Below are 19,202 nucleotides of genomic sequence, written 5' to 3' on the forward strand. Positions count from 1 at the left end.
TAAACCAAGTATGTAATCCTACTAAATTTAGGTCATACTTTTCAAATTTGTGATCAAAATTAACCTAGCTCTAATAGGTTTCCACAACGTGGAATCCTGGTTCCGGGATTCAGCACATAAGTGATAACTAGCGAAAAACTGACATCACAGCTGAAAAGAATGACCCAAAATTAGTGGGTTTCAAAAAAAATTCCATTCAGATCGGATCAAATTTGACTGTGATACCAAAAAAAACGAATTTTTTAACTTAATGACGTCATCAGAATCCATAAAATTTAATTTTGCTCTATCACATCCAAATTTTATACAATTTTGATAAATCAAGTATGTAATCCTACTAAATTTGGGTCATACTTTTCAAATTTGTGATCAAAATTAACCTAGCTCTTATTGGCAGGGCCGGATTTAAAATTCTGCCGCCCTGGGGCACTGAAGAAAATGCCGCCCTATGACTGAAATTTTATTTTAATAGTTTTGATATCTTATTGGAAATAAATTAATTAAACTATTTTAATAGTTTTCACTTAAATTTCCGATATTATAATATACAAAGTTTTAATTTGATACATAATGCATAAATTATATTTTTTGAAAGATAAAATGTTTATTTAAAAGAATTAGTTAATTATATATTGTATAAAAAATGTTTTCTCACTTTCCAAATTTTGCCGCCCTAGAAAATTTGCCGCCCTGGGCACTAGCCCCGATAGCCCCTAGTGTAAATCCACCACTGCTTATTGGTTTCAAGAATGTGGAGTCCAGGTCCCGGAATTAAGCACTTTAAAAAATAAATAAAAAAACGTGTCAGAAAAAGAGAAGATTTTTGTAACACAGTGTATTCACTAATATCATTATAATAAAAAGTGTTACACTATTCCCTTCCTTTTTCGAATCGCTCACATGTAATCCATTCATTGCATTTTAGTTAAGTCATTCTCTCAAACATACAACTTTTATATTACTTATCATCGTCATGAAAAGGTACTCACTGTAGTTCCTGTATCATTTTTGTTACTGTAGCATCATTTTAGGGTCCAAAATAACATTAAAGAATTCTAAGAAATAAATAATTTAATGCTGTCCATAGTTGCAGTCATAAGTGTCACCTGTCACTCACTAATTTTTGAAAATACTTTTTTTTTGTATGTTTTATGAATTTAAAAGTAAAACTTAATTTATTTCCAGCAAGGCATTTGCAGTTCCTATGCTAATGCTATTTTTTGTTCGACAGAATTAAACGAGAAATTAAATTTAAGAATTTAACAGGACTTACTTTTAAATTCCAAAGTTTCAGAAATTTTGACCGTTTAAACCACGAGATAATTATGCATACGTTCTCAATTTTGACCAATTTAAAGGCGTTGTTAAACAAGTGGTGTTGATAATTTGATAGGAGATAAAGACTATGTGCATGGACCTTTATTAAAATATTTAAATTTGATAAATAAATTGATAGGTAATAAATATTTATAAAAAACAAAAAATTATTATTTTATTATCATTATCAGTGATTTATCAAACTTTCTCAAAAACCTTGAACACTGCCTTATGCACTTGTGCACTGATGCACTAATGCACTGAACCTTTTACACGAATGCAAAATTATCTATAAAAATATAAATGGAAAAAAATTACATAAAATAGCCTTTGTAGTAAATGGCTCCATGCCTAAAATAATATAATTCTGGCGACGCCTATGGCTGCATGCCTAATTATACTAGAAGGTAAAATTTACGTTGTATCCATAAAAACACTTATTTGGCTTGACTTTACTTTATTTCATCGTAGCGCCTAAAAGGATGAACCGATTTTGATTCCTTTGATAGGTAAATTAATGGAGAGTGTTCTTTGCTACATTTCAAGTGCGAGTTCAGGGTTCCGTATCCGTAACAACTAAAAACTAGGCGATGATCCAACAAAATCGGTTCAGTTTGGAAAAGGACCAACATTAACGCTTATATTTAATATTTGAAAAAAAAAAATGTTTACAGAAACATTATTTTTCTTCCACTTTAATTTTCTTTGACACATTTAAGTGTAAAATTGAACATAAGAATAAATTTATTATTTTTTCGTTTTAATCAATTTTGCAATTAAAAAATTTCAATGTCAATGATTACATTTTAAACAAGATTTCCATAAGTGGTAGAAGGAAAATTGTTAAAAGTATAAAAAATATTTATGATTAATTTGGAAAACTTATATACATTAGTTAAAAACATGACAAATATTTTCCTATAAAAAAAATTATAACAAGCGGTACTCATTTTTCCATAAAATACATTTTAATTGAAGAAATGCAAGGCATTTGTGTGTTATTTCTTCTATAAGTGATTTTCTCTAAATGTTTAGGCATCATTCAATACTCAATACTCTTAATTTTCGACTAATTTTCCAAGTCTCAAATATTTTAATAGACTCAATTTTTTGAGAGCGTCCTTAAGATATTCTGAAAGTCAAAGCCAAATTCAAGGTCATTATTGTGGTTTCAATCTTTGACAAACAATGAATTAATGAATTAAACAACTTTTACATTTCAGGTTTTTCTCCAAAGTTCATTATTTCCGAGATAAGGCCGGCCAGTACATTTTAAAAACACTATATAATAAACATTTTATTACAAAAACAAAACAATTGACTGAATTAATTGTTGAAACACCATGTAGAGACAGTGTTGATTAAGGAATCGTTTGTTTTTTTTACGTCCTGTAAGTAAAGAAAAGCCACTGTTAGATAGAATTTTGCAAATTTTACGAATACCAAAATGTTGTTGGTTTTTAAGCGTTAAAAACTTGCCTTGGGACTAAACTTAATATACCTTGATATATTTCATATATACATTGTATAATAGATAACTAAAAAAAATTTTCAAATACAAACAGATTAATTATATAACAGAAATCATCGGAAATTTCTTACAGTTCAAAATTCTCCGATAAATTAACGATCCTTGATTGTATTTATGTTTTGAAATGCCTTGGTATAGACACAATAATAATTGATGAAAGGTCAGTTAAGGTCATACGGAACCAGCTAGAATTACATCTTTTATTTTCATAATAACATAATTTTATTTTATCAGAAGTTTTAAACACAATACAAAAGAAAAATTCCAACAATAGAACAACTTTTAAAATATTTTACAGTAATATTTGCCTCATTGTTTTTCAAAAGAATAATGATTTTAACTTACATCAAAAAACGTTAAATAGAAATTATTGTAATTGAGTCAAACACAAATAATTTTAACTTCCCCTAAAACTTTCAAAAATGAACATGATTTGAAACGAATTTTGGGATTTTAGCGAAACCTATTTTGTGCGTAAACCGAAAGTCGAACAGAAAATTTTTTTTACTTATGTCCGAATTTATAGTATGAAAAAAAGAAAAAAATATTTTAATAAAATATAAGTAAATTCCTAAAAATCTCTATTTAAAATATCAACAAAGATTCGAAGCACCTCAATGTATGTAACTATGTTTGCTTGGATGGAATCTTGCAACTTAGATTTATACTGAGCGCCTCAAGCTTTTACGAATAGTAATGTGTGAGTGATTCATAGAAAATATACTTTCTACTATTTAGTACAATAAAAGTTTGTACTCTAAAAAGTATTTCATATTTAAAATTTTGATTTAAGACTAAAAACCTTCTGTATATATATGGTGGAAGCGATGGGAAAATCGGGATGCAACTTTACTTTACTTATTATACATTGTCATCCAAACAAAGCGCTCATGCAAAATTTCAGCTCAATCGGTTGACGATAAAAGCTTCAAAATCGAATTGCAAAATACTTGTAATAATAAAAATCAAAAAAATTGGCAATTCGATTTATTGAGTATTTAGTTTATTGAGGGGTTATTGAATTGGACGATTCTAGAGATAATACCAACAAAAAATTTAAGTTTTTTAAAAATTTGGAGGTAATCAAGTTAGCAATTTCAAGTATAATTTATTGTTTTTTTTTTAAGCAGGTGTATACAAATTTAAAAAATTTAATCATTGATAATGCCAAACTCCTCCGATCGTTGTCAATTTTTTGTATGTGTTATCATTAATCTTAAATATCTATATATAGACACGGAAATAGAAAAAATTAACCTAACATAAAAAAAAATTGCAAAATTTTAATATTCAAAAATAAATAATAATAATGACAGTAATCTATTGACACCTCAAGGCGTTCATACTTAATTACTTATGCATAGAAAAATAATTTATTCATGCTGCCTCAAAAGCCAGTGACATTTGACATATACAGAGTGCCCCAACTCAAAGCCCCACAATTTAAAACACTCGAAAAATATTCCGGAACAAAAATAAAATCCACCAATTCAGAGAAATCACATTGGGGCGAAAATAGTCTTACTTTTTTATTTTATTTTCAACTAATAAGTGCTTAAATCGACTAATTCAAATGTGATCCTTAAGGTAGAACGAGCTTGTACATCCTTAAATCTTAATCTATGGATTTCTTTTTGTGGTGATATGTTCAGCTTCTCATCATCGGCAATAAACTGAGGTGTAATTGTTGAAGTAAGTAAACACATACAACAATAATTGTTGGGTAAATTGATCAAAATTTGGATTTTAATCATACAATACATCATTTCAAGCTTACCCATATCCGAAATCATATTAGCTCAGTTGGTTAAGGCGTAATCAATTCTGTCCGCGGTATGCTTAGGGTAGCGGATTCGATTCTCACCGTCGCAACAAAATTAATTTAATTAATAGTTGTGATGGGCTGGTGTAGTGCATGTTATATGCATGAAGGAGGTGTATTCAGCCTCTGAAAGGTGGTAAAACACATATATGGTATCACAATGGGCTCTATAGTCTAAGTTTGTCCTTCGTGAACAGTCAATATAACCTAACTTAACCTAACACTAAGAACATAAAAATATCTTTCGATAAAATCATGTCCATTTTTTTTCTAATTTAAAAGTTGTAGATACACCTCTAAAAGATCACTATTTACGTCACACAAAGATATTTCAATCTATGCTTAAGAGCAATCTTCTTTATGTAGTGGAACAGATTTACGTCAGTAATCAATTTAAATACTTGTAAATATTACAAAATAGCGATTGTATTAATTATTTATATTTTATTATAATTGAATACCTCAAGAAATTCTGCAGTATTTTTTTAAGTAGTTCTTCCTTTACTAATTTAGCTGCGTAGGTATACGTCAATAACTTTCAATTTAGATAGAACTGCGAAAAAAATTGCAACTTATTATGCAAACTTCACAAAATTTTATGGAGGATAATGCTAATGATATAATTCGATTAATTCAATGATTGGACGGTGAACGAAACCGAAAAATTAACAACATAAATGAAAAGTATCATCCAAAATTAGTGGGTTTAAAAAAATTTCATTCAGATCAAATAAAATTTGACTGTGATATCAATAAAATCGATTTTATGGACTTAATTACGTCATCAAAAAAAATTTAACGCTAATGTTACACTACCTCCTCTGACATGGTATTGTTGGGGATATAGGTCTTGAACCGCCTCTAGGTTTTCTTCCGTTTAACAAGGACTGAAAAAACGAAAAGATAGACTACGGCCATGAGTTGATCCTTCGACAATCAATACGACCCTTAAACAAAACCCGAAGCCAAAATGTTAGATACCTTGGCGTATATGATATAAAGTCACTAACTGTCATTTAAGGCCTTAAAAGTAGCTCGTCTCGGAGTTGTAAATGGGCGACAAGACCGAACTCTCAGGATAAGGGATAAAGAAAAATCCATTTCTTAGAATAATATAATTATTTTTTTTGTATAATAATATAGAAGTACATAAATTATAAGTGAATATTATCATTTGCGTAATATACATAACGATTATATTGCCTAATGTATACCTGTTTATTTAATATCATTTTTTATTTATTTATTTATTTTTTTTATAAATCTTAATATTATATAGCCAAAATGTATGGTTGTCCTTGATATGTGAAAATAAAAAATTAATTATTTTTATTACTCAATTTCTTATTATTAATATCAAACCAGAAAGAAAACTCGTTGAAAAATACAAAATTAAAGTGCTTTCTTTCTCTAAACTTTGGCTACTTTCATCGTGGAAACAACTAACTTTTATAGAAATACAACTATCGCGGGGGGGGGGAGTCTAAAAAGTATTTTACTGTCTTAAATGGAGGAAAATCTGCTAGCTAACTGCGTGGATAATCTTTCTTGGCTATTCGTAGACCCTACAATAACTGTTTTTGTGTGAGTATCGTGGTATCTACTTTTTAGATATAGTGGCAGCCATTTTTCTTAGGAAATCAGATCCTTAAAAACCCTCCTCCTATTCGTACCATTTCCGATGGTAGGTCTATCACAGACTTCATTCCGTAAATAGAGAGTTTCAAAAAAAACTCATAGGTAAAAATATATCGAATACTTTTGATTTTCGAACAAAACTTCGTTATTTTTGTGTGGAGAACCTCAAAATATATAATTTAAGGAACATCAACGGACCTCAACTCGAATACGTAGGGTATTAAAACAGCAAAATTCAACTAATAATCATCTGTACTTGCTTATATTATCAATTTTTGTCAACTCAATAACTGGTTAATTTTTTATACATATAACCGTGACTCAGTTGCTGCATTACAGTATAGGCATATCCATCGTTACAGGATAATATATTCTGTCAAATAATATTTCATGAATATTTCTTCTTTTTCATCATTTACTTAGCTATTGCATACAAAATCTTTCAAAATCCATTCATATTACAAAAATTTCCTTGATCACAAAACTTTTTAGCGAAATAAGAAAGCGTTGGACAGAGGATATTTCAGCAAATTTTTATATTACAACATAAGTATAATCAATTTCATTATTTCAGCCAGAAGTATACCTAATATCAACTGCATTAAAAAAAAAAGTTCCTTTCTTCCTCAGCGTCATTTGATTGAATCAAATTTTAATTTCCCTCAATAAAAAATATAATATTAAGGAATATTTGGGCCTTTTAAATAAAATGCAGTCACCGAAGAAAATCAGAGATTAAAAAAAGTCCATCATCCATCCTTATAGAATCTGATGACAAAATATTAAAATTCATAAAGTGTAAAAAGTCATTTCTGAATAAGGTATTATCGTTAGTCAAAAATTAATCATGAAATTTGAAAAAAGTTAAAATTTATATAAAAATATAATTAAATATTCTGATTTCGAGTCATAAAAGCACATTTTTCTTTTAAAATATTAAAATTAAAAATCGTAACTTTTAAACTGTATATCACGTGACCTAAAACGCGGGTAAGCCCTGCTGTGATGTCATATCGGTATGAGCCATAGACCATCAATTAGTTCAGTGTAGACAGCTGGGTATAATATATCCATAGATAATAAGTATTTATATTTATTATAATCAGATGTCTATGAATATATCTCTCAAACTTATTTGTGTTATTTCGTATGGTGATACCTATATTACGTCATCAAATTGGATGCCCGCGTTTTTGACAGTTTAAAAAAGGTTTAAAATTTAATTTAAGTTTTTGGCAAGAAAGCGTGTGTAATTTTCCGAAATAAATTTTTGTTGTCCTTTTTATTAGCAAAATCAACATTTTGAAGTACTTTTTCAAACATAGTGGAATACCCTATTATTGCCAACTTCTTAACTTCTACACAAATATTCTAAAGTCATGAAAAAAAAAGAAACTAGCAAAATTGTATGCTTAGCTGTTACTTAAATGCCTATAAGCAAATAAAAGAGTAATTTAATTTAAGTTATAATGTATTTCGAAAAACTTAATAATCAAATAAAATTTCTCAAAAATCACCCACGCTTCTTATGCTTTAAGAATCTGATAACAGAATATTAAAACTCATGTGTAAAAAAAAGTCATTTTAATTTAAAAGAAAGTGTTTTGCGAATTATGCGCCATTTCGTATAAACTAACTTAAAGTCATTAAAAAAATAAACTAACAAAAGTGTATGCTTAACTGTTAATTAAATGCCTATAATTAAATAAAAGAGTAATTTATTTTAAGTTATATTGAATTAGAAATTAAATATATCAGTTTTTCGCCACAATTTAAAGAATGACAGATTTTTATTTAATAACAACATATGTCCAAGAAAAGAATCTCGTGTTTGAATTTTGTGCAAAGGAATGTGGAAATTATAATTGTGTCCTTCAATAATTTTGACAGTAAAAAATGTTTAGCTGTTTAATACAGAAAAAAGTATGAGCTTTTTTCAAAAAACTAACTTATTGCTTATATGAAATTTTTTAATGCATAATTTTAAATGTAACAAGTGAAAACAAACAATTGACTGAGTTAATTGTTGAAATACCATGCATAGTCATTAGTCAGTGTTGATTTCTTTATCACATTACACATACAAACATGTGACACATACATAACCAATAAAGTATAGTACATATGTAAATGACTTTATAGGTTTCTGCATTACCGACCGACATTTAGTGTATAGTTTGTACACATATTATAAAATTTCCGCCTAATTGGCGCCCTCACGGGTAAACAGTGATGTTTACGAAAAAATGTTTCAAACAAAAGTTGTTTAATTTTTGATAAGAAACATTTTTTACATTTAAACTTTTGTTCTATCTCTAACGGTTTATAAGATGGGGCCTACGGACCCAAGACCCAATTGACCTATATTGCTCATTTACGAACTCGACCTCACTTTTTACGTCCTGAGTACGCTGTAAAAATTTCAGCTCGATATCTTTTTTCGTTTTTGAGTTATCATGACCACAGACGGACGGACGGACAACCGGAAATGGACTAATTAGGTGATTCTATGAACACCTATGACAAAATTTTTTTCCTAGCATCATTATTTTTAAGCGTTACAAACTTGGGACTAAACTTAATATACTATGTATATTTCATATATGCATGGTATAAAAAGTGTGAAAAAATAAACAACTTGTTTGAAACATTTTTTAATGAATATCATCTCTGTGTCCTGTGAGAGTCCACGAGAGCGCAAATTATAGCAAAATCTTTGGTTTCCATTTTCTACAAAACTATAAAAGGTAAGTTGGTTGCATATATGCATATACTTAGAATAGTATTGATTCAATATAAGTCAATAAAGGTAACGATCTGATAACCTGAAATCTTCTTATCTGAAATACACTTTTCGATAGACATGCTATCAATCGATAGACGTAGTTTTACCAATCAATAAAATTTCATAAAAAATGAAGATAGGAACTAGGTTTATGCCAACCATAACATTTGATAGACGAAACTTACCCTCTACTTTGAATAGATTGTAGCATTGGAACGCAAAAAAAGGGGTTACCCATTGATAAAAATCGAGAAAACCGCAAAAAAATTTTGCTTCGGAATTTGATGAAACTCGGTGGATGGGGTAATTTTGATCCAAAAAGCATAAAAATCAGGTTAATTTAATGATTGGATGCAGAGTTTCTGTGATATCGCAATATTTGGAGCGATTTTAGTCCGTAACTCAAAAACTATTGGACCAGTCAACAAATTCCAAAAATTGTCCGACTTTTTGCAATTTTTTTAAGGGTCAACAAATGCACCCGATTTTTGTACTTTTTGGGTCAAAATTACCTTATATACTGAGTTTTATCGAAATTGGAGATGAATAAAATTTTTCGATTTCTTGCAATTTTTTTAAGGGAAAAAATCCTTACCCTTTAACTAACCCTTTGAAAAAATCGAGAAAAACGCAAAACAAAATTTTGTTTTGGAATTTGATGAAACTTGGTGGATGGGGTAATTTTGATCCAAAAAGTATAAAAATCAGGTTAATTTAATGATTGGACCTATAGGAAGTACAATGTCAACGAGTATCACTTCATTTTCAAAAAAGATAGAGTTCTCCACCGAAAAATTAAAATTCATAAAATTGTGACCAAAAGGAAGGATTTGATAAGTGAGGGCTATAGCGTGATACTCTTTGTTTTAAAAAGGAGAAATTGCCCCAGCAAAGCGGGCTGATATCTGCTAGTATATTATATATTCTAAAAGTTTCATTCTATTAGAAACCGTAGTCTTTTTGGATAAAAAAATAAAATAAAAACAATAATAATTCAATAATAACTTATATTTAAATATTTCAATATAATTTATTCACAAATATTATAATAGCATACATATTTTAATTAATTATCATTTTATACGCTAATTACATAGAAAAATACAAAAATCTTCTTCTTTTTTTTTTTAATAAAATCTCGTTGTAAAGTATATATATATGTATATATATTACCAAGCATAAAAATAACAAATATTACATACATGCCTATAAAATGTCTCCCATTATTTACTAATTAATTATAAAAAAGTGATTGGTTCCAATGGAAAAACATTTATTATAAAAAAAAAACAAAACACTTAGATATCATCAGAAAGAAAAATTTATAACACGAGAATATAATATTTTACCTTTTTTTTGAAAGAAAGTAGATAAGAGATATATCAAATGTGGCAAGAATAAAATAAACCTTAAATTAAAATTGCTGCTATCAAAATAATAATTTAACTAAATAAAAAGGTATATAGGATTTCCTCCTCCTAACAATCGCATTTGTAGAGCACCAAGATTCAGACGATACAATTCTACAATGTCCAATTTTCCAAAAAAAAAAACAACATTCGAAAATTTCCGATAAAAAATGGAATAATAATAGAATTTTATCCTCTAAATCCTTGTGATCTTGAAATGCGACAATTATAGAAGGAACAGCCTACATTTCATTCCCAACATATGGAATAAAATATGCTGTCAATCAAGAATTAGTTCAATTTTAGACAATTTTAGAGAGTATTTTGTAACGGTAATAATTATTTGAAATTGTTCAAAATTCTAGAAAATTCTAGCGAATTCACATTATATACACATTTAAAAAAAAAAGTACAAAACAATTTAAAAATTGGGCGCATGAGTATATAAATATGCGTGCCTAAATATTTTAAACACATCTTGCAATGAACAATTTTTTACTCTCTCAACATAACACATTCACAGCCTATATCTTAAATAGAGAAAAATTTCTATTTAAATTTTTGTTTGTATCTACATTTCTGATTATAAACATCCTCATTTGATTTTAAAAAAGAAAATGGTTTATTGTTATTGGAGTAACTGGCCCCGTAATAATTTTTAGAAATATTGATCTATAACATTTCTTCTATTTGGTACGTTTATTTAATCTCATATTAGAGGCTTTTTAATTGGACTGGATAATTTTTTATTTAAATATTATGGAAAGCAAGGCACCATTTTAATGAATATTTTTTTTACTGCCAGCTTACATACATAAAATTTTTTTTGGAAGATGAAATGTCTATGCACTGTTACCTTGACAAACCTGACAGAGAGCTGATCGTAATAGATCCTTCCTGATAACCCTCAGTTTTTATTGTATTTATTAAGGAAAAATTAGGAAAACAGATTAAGGAAAACGAAATAAACCGCTCACTTCTTGCTTTATTTTTGGAACTATATTCCTTATCGCACATTATCGTTCTGACCTGTTTGCGGGTTGAAAGGCAAAACCAAAATAAGTATAAAAAGAAAAAGGCACGAAAAATCGACCATTTTCCACCTTGGTCGCCTAGGAAACTAAAACTTTTTCAATCGATTCAGCTTACCATGCATTTTGAGAATTTGCAAAAATATTTTTATAATTAATCAATTTGTATTTTTATTTGAAAAATGAGTTATGAAAGTGAGTTATCAGAAGTTAAAGATAATAGAGATAAGTTAAAAAAAGTAGAAGGAAATTTTGTGTCATATTAAATATCCTGATCAAACCAAATGTAATGTACGCACATATTGGACATCTGTCTACTCTAAGAAACACATTCCACCAAGTTTTAGCAAAAAAATGAGCGGGTTATTTTATTTTCCTTTATTAGCTAATTTTTCGTCACATCTTTTAGTGTACTTAAAATGTTTAATCACCTAGAAATGGATCATTTTGATCGAAAAAGAGTTTTTTGAGGACTGTAGAAGGGCCTTTTCAGGGCTTATAAAATGAAAATTTAATAAAATAAAGTTTAGTGTTATCAGGAAGGGTTTTTTAGAGTCGGCTTTTGATCTATTGTCAAATACCATCAACGAAATTTATTTCATTTTTAATATATGTACGCTGATATATTGTTTTTTTTTTTTTAAAGTATTCAGTCAATAATTTGAAAACTACAAATTCAGTTTTCAAAATTGTTTGTACAATATGAAACCTAAAAAGGATTATACGATATAATTATATAAGTATATTTATATATAATATAACCTGGGTTTTCTAATCGATTTTCTTTAAACAAATAAAAAGTCCCCCTTAACCTAATGAATAATTTTGTTTATATATAAAAGGGAATCTGTGTAGCAATCATAATAAACTAAAAAAAAAAAAAACATTTAATATTAAAAAAAATGTTTAAAAATAAATATTTATCGTGCTGATTTCAATTTCCATCTTAAAAATAGGAATGCAGCAATTCTTAAAATAATGAATATAACAATGAGTGCAACAATATCTAATCTAAAATCAGAATCTAACATATCTAATTCTTCTAATGTATTTTCTGGATTCTTAAAATGACAATAAATTTGATGACATTTTAAGTTATCACGATCGTAGCTGTATGTGGCAAGTGCTGTTCCTTCGAAACCATAACGAATATATGACAAGTATGTGATCCATCTTAGATATACTGGAATGGCATCGAATGATACGAAGAAACCAGAGAATAATAAGAATGGTACAGACATAACTGGTGCTAAGAATACACCATTTTGTACATTCATTGCAGCACCAACGACGAGACCAACACTTTGTGCAACAAATGATATTAATAAACATGCACCCAAGAACATTGAGTAACGGAATAATTCTGGTGGTTGTGCTGTCATGAAATATACAATTGATACGTAAATCACACAAAATACAGCCTGAAAACAACAAAAATATTTATTATTATACTTATTTTAGTTCTATATGCACTGATATTAGCCCGAAAAAAGTCCTTAAGGTTGTTATGAAGAAAATGCTTTAATGCATATAATAAGGAGGAAAGTGTAGCCAAAATATGAAGTCATTCCTGTTCTTGACTAAAAAATGTTGTGTTAGATAAGTATCTAAGTAATTTTTTGATCTCTAACGGGATAATCTGAGGTTATATTAATTTCCATCTCTAACTAGAAGCATAAACCTGTTTTCATAAAAATACAAACAGATTTTTAAATTGATATATATTACGTCACAATCGTGACCAAAAAAACTTTTTTCAGACTAGATTTTGGATTTATTTAAAAAAAATACGATTTACCTGGAATGGAATATCCGATACAGTTATAGCTAAATAATAAGAACGAAGCGAGTACCATCTGTTGAAATTTTCCTTAAGTAAAACTGGCAATTCCAATGGGAAAGACAAAATTGTAATTGTCATAGATGTGTACATCAAGAATAACATGTTAAAGAATAGAAAACCTAAATTACTAAGAACTTTGGCACCATCATTTCCAATATTAAAGTATAAAGCACCAATTAGAAAACCAACTAAAATATGAGCAAATAATCGAAGATACATAAGTGTCTGTAACAAAAAAATTAAATTATTATAAACATAAATATTAATTGAATTCATTAAATATGATTATAAAAAATTGAATTACCCAATCTCGTCTGCTGAAAAGTAATTGTCTTTTTAATATAATCCAAAATTGTTTAAATTCTGATGTGGCGTATCTTCTTGGATTTACAGCAATCGTATCATCCAATAAAGCTGTTGTTACATTATCAGGTCCTTTAATTGCTTCCATTGGGATAACCACATCTTGTTGTTCTACGAAGAAAGTAATTTTTTAACAAATAAGTCTTACAGAAACAGTCAAATGTCAACTTTTTGAAGTCAATTTACTCTAAATTTTTTGGTTATTTCACGTAAAATGCTCTCTTGTGATTTTTTCGTAAAGTTAATCGTTTTCGATATATTAACAGTTTAATGCTTGGAAAAACTTTGGTTCTTTTGCCTTTTCATTCAACGAAAATATTAGCTGAGTCTAACAATCTTAAAATTAAAGCCATAGATAATTGGATTTAAAATCAGTTAAAAATTTCTTTTACGTTTCAATCACTATTCCTATTTATTTTGCAATCGAAGCTGATAATTCATAGCAAAAATATATACTTGATCATTATCCTAGTTCAGTGATTCCCAAAGTAGTCCATATGCACCTTCAGTGATCCACGATGACCTTCAAGGGCTCCATATGAGCGAAAAAAGAATTGGGAGTCTTTGAGATGTCCACGATAGTCGATCCCATTTTGAAATGAGTCAAAACACATATTTTGTAGTCTATGAATATTAAAAATGTAATATTGGATAATCAGGGAGTTCATACAAAACCGAAAAATATGATTGTCCAAGAAACAAAAAAGTTTGTGAATCAATGTACTAGTTGGTCAAAACATTAGTTCCCGAAAAAGTTTTTAATAATAAATTAGAACTTACTGTTTGAGCTTTTAGCTATATCATTCATAGCGGCTTGAATAATAGAATTATTTTTAACATTTGCAACTGCATCATTCGCATTGCTACTGCTAAATTTATCCATATTTTGTTCATCATTTTCATTAACGTTGTTAATTTTGTTTGCATTATTTAATTCTTCATTACTATCTTTGAGTGCTGGTAACGTACCAGTTCGTATATCATTTTTACCATTTTTAATAGCATTTACTAATTTACTGTTATGATTACCATACTCTCCACAAGCCACTTCAATAATAAATGAGGCTGGATTATGGTATGATGGACATTTTAATTCTAATGTACTTAAAAATGGTACTAATTGTTGAGTGGATCCTTGATAGACACATTGTCCTTCAGCTAATGTATACAAATGGTCAAACATTTCAAATAGACGAGCTGACGGTTGATGGATTGTACAGATAATTGTTCGACCACCACGTGCTAATGTCTTTAACAATGATATACATTGGAAACATGACGAACTGTCTAAACCACTGGTTGGTTCATCGAAGAACATAATTGGTGGATTGTTTACCAATTCTAAAGCAATTGATAAACGTTTCTTTTGTCCACCAGATAAGTTTCCAGTCATTGTTCGTCGATGTTCTTGTAAACCTAATGTTTCTAAAATTTCTTGAATCTAAAACAAAAATAAAAAATTGTTAGCCATAGAATATTAAACTGTATTTATTTGCAAGTGGGATGATGACTATTTTTACCCGACTGTCAAGGAGTGGTTATGTTTTTCGAGGGTATATTTATGTATGTATTTTTTTTATAAATTTCTTTATTCCCTCGTATCTTCCAAACGACTCAATGGATTTCAACATTTAAGGTATCATTATATTTGTCTTAAAAATCCAAGTGTTCTTAAATAGGTGTTTGAAAAAACAAAATGGCGGATTTTTGAATCGAAATAGTAATACGTTAATTAAGAAAAAACTAACAAAATCTATCGAGTAGGATATCAAAATGAAGGAAATTAAAAGGATTACAAATATATATATATTACAAGATAAAGAAAAGGTTTATGAAAGGATTATAGTTTTTTAATGCAGATTTGTCCCTCTCGATTAAGACTTTCAACCCAATATTTGTAAGGTTTATTTTCAGTGCTGAGATTACAGACATAATTTTCCGTAATGCAATTATAAATAATTTTGCGTGTACAACATTTATTTCATGTTTATGTATGTATTATAATAATTAAAATATATTCGCATAATAAGTTAAAAACATTATACAAATTTTATTATTCAAAAATTCCATAAATGTAATTATAATTATATAGCTAATTATATAAAAATAGAGATAGATAGATAGATAAATAGATACATACCACTTCATCACGTTCAGTTCCAACGATATCATTCCCCAATTTAAGGTTAGTAGCAACATTCATGGCCTCTTCAACAGTTAAATTAGCATGTAATTGATTGTCTTGCATAATATATGCAGATAATTTACGAAATTGACTAATATTACGTTCATGACCATTCATTGTTACTGATCCTTCCATTCCTGATGTTCTGTAAATAGAAAAAAGATAACATAATTAGAAAAATTAAAAATTACTAAGAAAGTGAAAAAGACTAATTTATAAAATTTTAGAGGATTTGATTGAACTTAAAATCAATTTGAGGAATTTTGATGAAATTATTTTTAATAAATGTGATCATTTTAGAAGTGATAAATAAATAATTCATGAACAAATTATTTATTTATTATGTTAGGAATTCTCTACAGCGTAAACTCTTTTTAAATAATATGGTATTAAATTCATGTAAATCTATTTTTATTATTGATGCTAGGGTCACACAAGCGTCAATTTTTTTTAACACTTTTTGATTTTAGCGAGTGATTGCAAGAATTATATGGTGATAAATGGAACAGTTCATGTTCAGATCTCTGTAATAAGGTTTTTTAGAGACAATGCATAACTCAAACACGCCTTAGCCTAATATATGTATTTAAAATAATAATACAATGAAACCTGGTAGGTTCCTGGACATCAAGGGACCTGAAAATTTATCTCACTTATAAAGATATTCCACTAACCCAGTGTCTTAGATATCCAGGTATAAATAAATATCTGTCTCATTTACAGAGGTTTTTATTAATAGAGGTCAGAATACAGGTGATTTCAGTTATAGAGGTGCGATTATTAAATAAATAACGAATAAAGAACTATTAACTTCAGTTTTCCACGAGCTGATAACGATTTGAGCCTACATTTCGGCATTTTTCAAATAAACATCCGTATGATAGTAAAGCAAAGCTAAAACAGAAGGTCATAGAGGCTTAAAAGCACTTAAATGCGAAATTTGGAGGTAGAATAAGAATAGTAAGTAAACAAACAAGACGATATTATCTCAGTTCTCAGTTACAAACGTTAATGCATATAAAATTCACTCGCTGTCTTAGTTATAGAGGTAACTATGGCGATAAAATCGAACAGAGATAATTCAGTGCCAAAGGTTTGGGACCTCAGCATGAATTCCAATTATGGAGTATTCTCATTTAACCAAAGTCCCACTTAAAAATGTCTGTACAGGATATTTAAACAATTAACTCTGTCAATTGTTTATTTCCATTTGTTTAAACACACTACAAAGAGCAATTAAGATTTAATAGTTCTTTTATCCTATAATTCGTCTGTTGTTGATATCACCGTTATAAATAATCTATAAATAATCAGTGATAATAAATAACAAGACATATAATTGATATAAAATTTGTCCTTAAAGATGCATAACCAATTTAAATATATAATTAATAAATTTAAATGTGCGTTGTACGTGACAAAAATCAATATTTAATTATTATTTACAAATTGAATAATACTAATTAGATAATAAATAGTAAATAATTTTGGACATTTACCTTTGTAACTAATCATATAATTTATTATTTATTTTTGAAACAAGAGTATATTTTAAAGGTGTTTTTATAATTTATGATAAAATTCTTAAATATGGTGAAATTATTCAAATATTTTTTTTTTTTAATAGTTGATTATTTGTCGCTTGTATGTATGGATATCATAGAGATAATAGCATAGAGCTGTATAGACATAGGAAATGCAATAAATGAATTCTTGACCGCAGTGAGAGAGGTAGAAAGTGACAGAAATTGCGTTTAGAGAATGATTTCAGTACCAAGAATAGGTACTGTGTACTGGTTTTATTAAGGTCGTTCCCAAAAAATTATATTTTCTTAGGATCGCTCTTTAAATCATGTATATGCATTTTTATTAATACCCTCCATAAGCAGGTATATTTTTAATACCTTATACGGTGTTAAATTTTTAGATTTGCAATTTTAAATTGGAAATCCTATATTGAAGTGTTTTTCTAACAGTGCCCACTCTCAAAATTTCAAATATTTTCATACACTATTTTTTTTGGAAACGTTTTGAACTTATGTCCAAAATTAATTTCTATCAATTCTTTTAAATATATGCCAAATTCTAGCTTCTTCTCTTTCCAAATGACTAAAAAATTATTATTTTTTTTATTTTGATTAAATTCTAATCACAATTATTTCATTTTATACAGATTTAAATATGATTTTTTAACACAATTGTGTTAAAATAGTTTATTTATGCATGTGTGCAGTTTAACAATTAGTATAAGAGGTAACGGCTGGACGTATTGCAAAATATATCCGCAAAAATAGGAGAGAGTATGCAATATATTCGATAGCTCAAACTTCTAATTGATTCATAATTGAATTTCTAATTTTAATTTTTTTTAAATTTTATATCATTTATTGTGGGAGGGATTTATAAATTGAGGGAGTGGCATATGGGAGATATATAGCTTCATCATTTCATTAGAGGATGTAAAATTTTTCGACTTACTTTTTAAAATATTCAAAAATAATAAGCGCTTAGAATGTTGCAGAGTATGAATCATTGCCTAGACCCCAATATCTTAGACCTCAATCAAAACCAGAATGGTATCTAACTGAGCATGTAGATTCCCTTTCTCTTGTCGATAAAATCATTCTGGTTATAAAAGCTCTATATCAAAGCGTACCATTAAATGTTAAGATACTCGTGCAAGTGAATCGGGTTCATTTAGAACTAAAGCTTTAGATAAAATAATTGTACGATAAGAACAGAAATGTGCCCTCTTTTTATTTTTTACGTTCCTTGACTGAGTTCCTTTGAGCTTTAAAATATATAAAATTCTCTTTGTTAAATTCTATTCACTGGAAATAGGAGTAAATTAAATTAAATAGGGCTAAATTTCATTCGAAATTGTTTTATTTTGTAAATTTTTTTATTAAAACAGTAACTTTTCAGGTGAATCAACTATTTTGCATACAAACGATCAGTTAGCGCCTGATCTAAAAAATATTATCTATTATGTGTTTATGCTCCAATTGTAACATATTTGAACAATAAAATGACAAGATGTTATAACTAAACCATGACATATTTACTACAACTGCATGTTTTCATTTTTACATTGAATTTCTAATTTCATTTATTAATTTTTCATAATATTATTTATTGTATTCAAGATCTAAGTAAATAATATACTTATACTTGTATATATTATTTAATTAAAATTAACGAATTTTTTTACATTACATAATTATATGAATGTATTGCAATTAATTACAATAATATATATTTTCTAACGGATATTTATT

General features: G+C 28.0%; 1 protein-coding gene across 2 annotated transcripts in view; it reads right to left on the minus strand.

Annotated features, from left to right (window-relative positions):
- Positions 1 to 12,414: 12,414 nt before the first annotated feature.
- LOC123295733 (ATP-binding cassette sub-family G member 4) overlaps positions 12,415 to 19,202 on the minus strand; it is a 39,617-nt gene continuing 32,829 nt past the window's right edge. Inside the window, exons 3-8 of one of the 2 annotated variants that reach the window (XM_044877176.1) lie at positions 15,880 to 16,069; positions 14,516 to 15,180; positions 14,243 to 14,262; positions 13,681 to 13,850; positions 13,332 to 13,601; positions 12,415 to 12,954 (exon numbers count right to left, since the gene is read on the minus strand). In XM_044877176.1, the coding sequence (XP_044733111.1) occupies positions 12,454 to 12,954; positions 13,332 to 13,601; positions 13,681 to 13,850; positions 14,243 to 14,262; positions 14,516 to 15,180; positions 15,880 to 16,069 (1,816 nt within the window). In that variant the 3' untranslated portion in view covers positions 12,415 to 12,453. The remainder of the gene's footprint in view (positions 12,955 to 13,331; positions 13,602 to 13,680; positions 13,851 to 14,242; positions 14,263 to 14,515; positions 15,181 to 15,879; positions 16,070 to 19,202) is intronic. The other variant, XM_044877175.1, reaches the window with a different exon arrangement.

This window comes from Chrysoperla carnea, chromosome 3 (genome assembly GCF_905475395.1).
Source record: "Chrysoperla carnea chromosome 3, inChrCarn1.1, whole genome shotgun sequence".
NCBI classification, from domain to species: Eukaryota; Metazoa; Arthropoda; class Insecta; order Neuroptera; family Chrysopidae; genus Chrysoperla; species Chrysoperla carnea.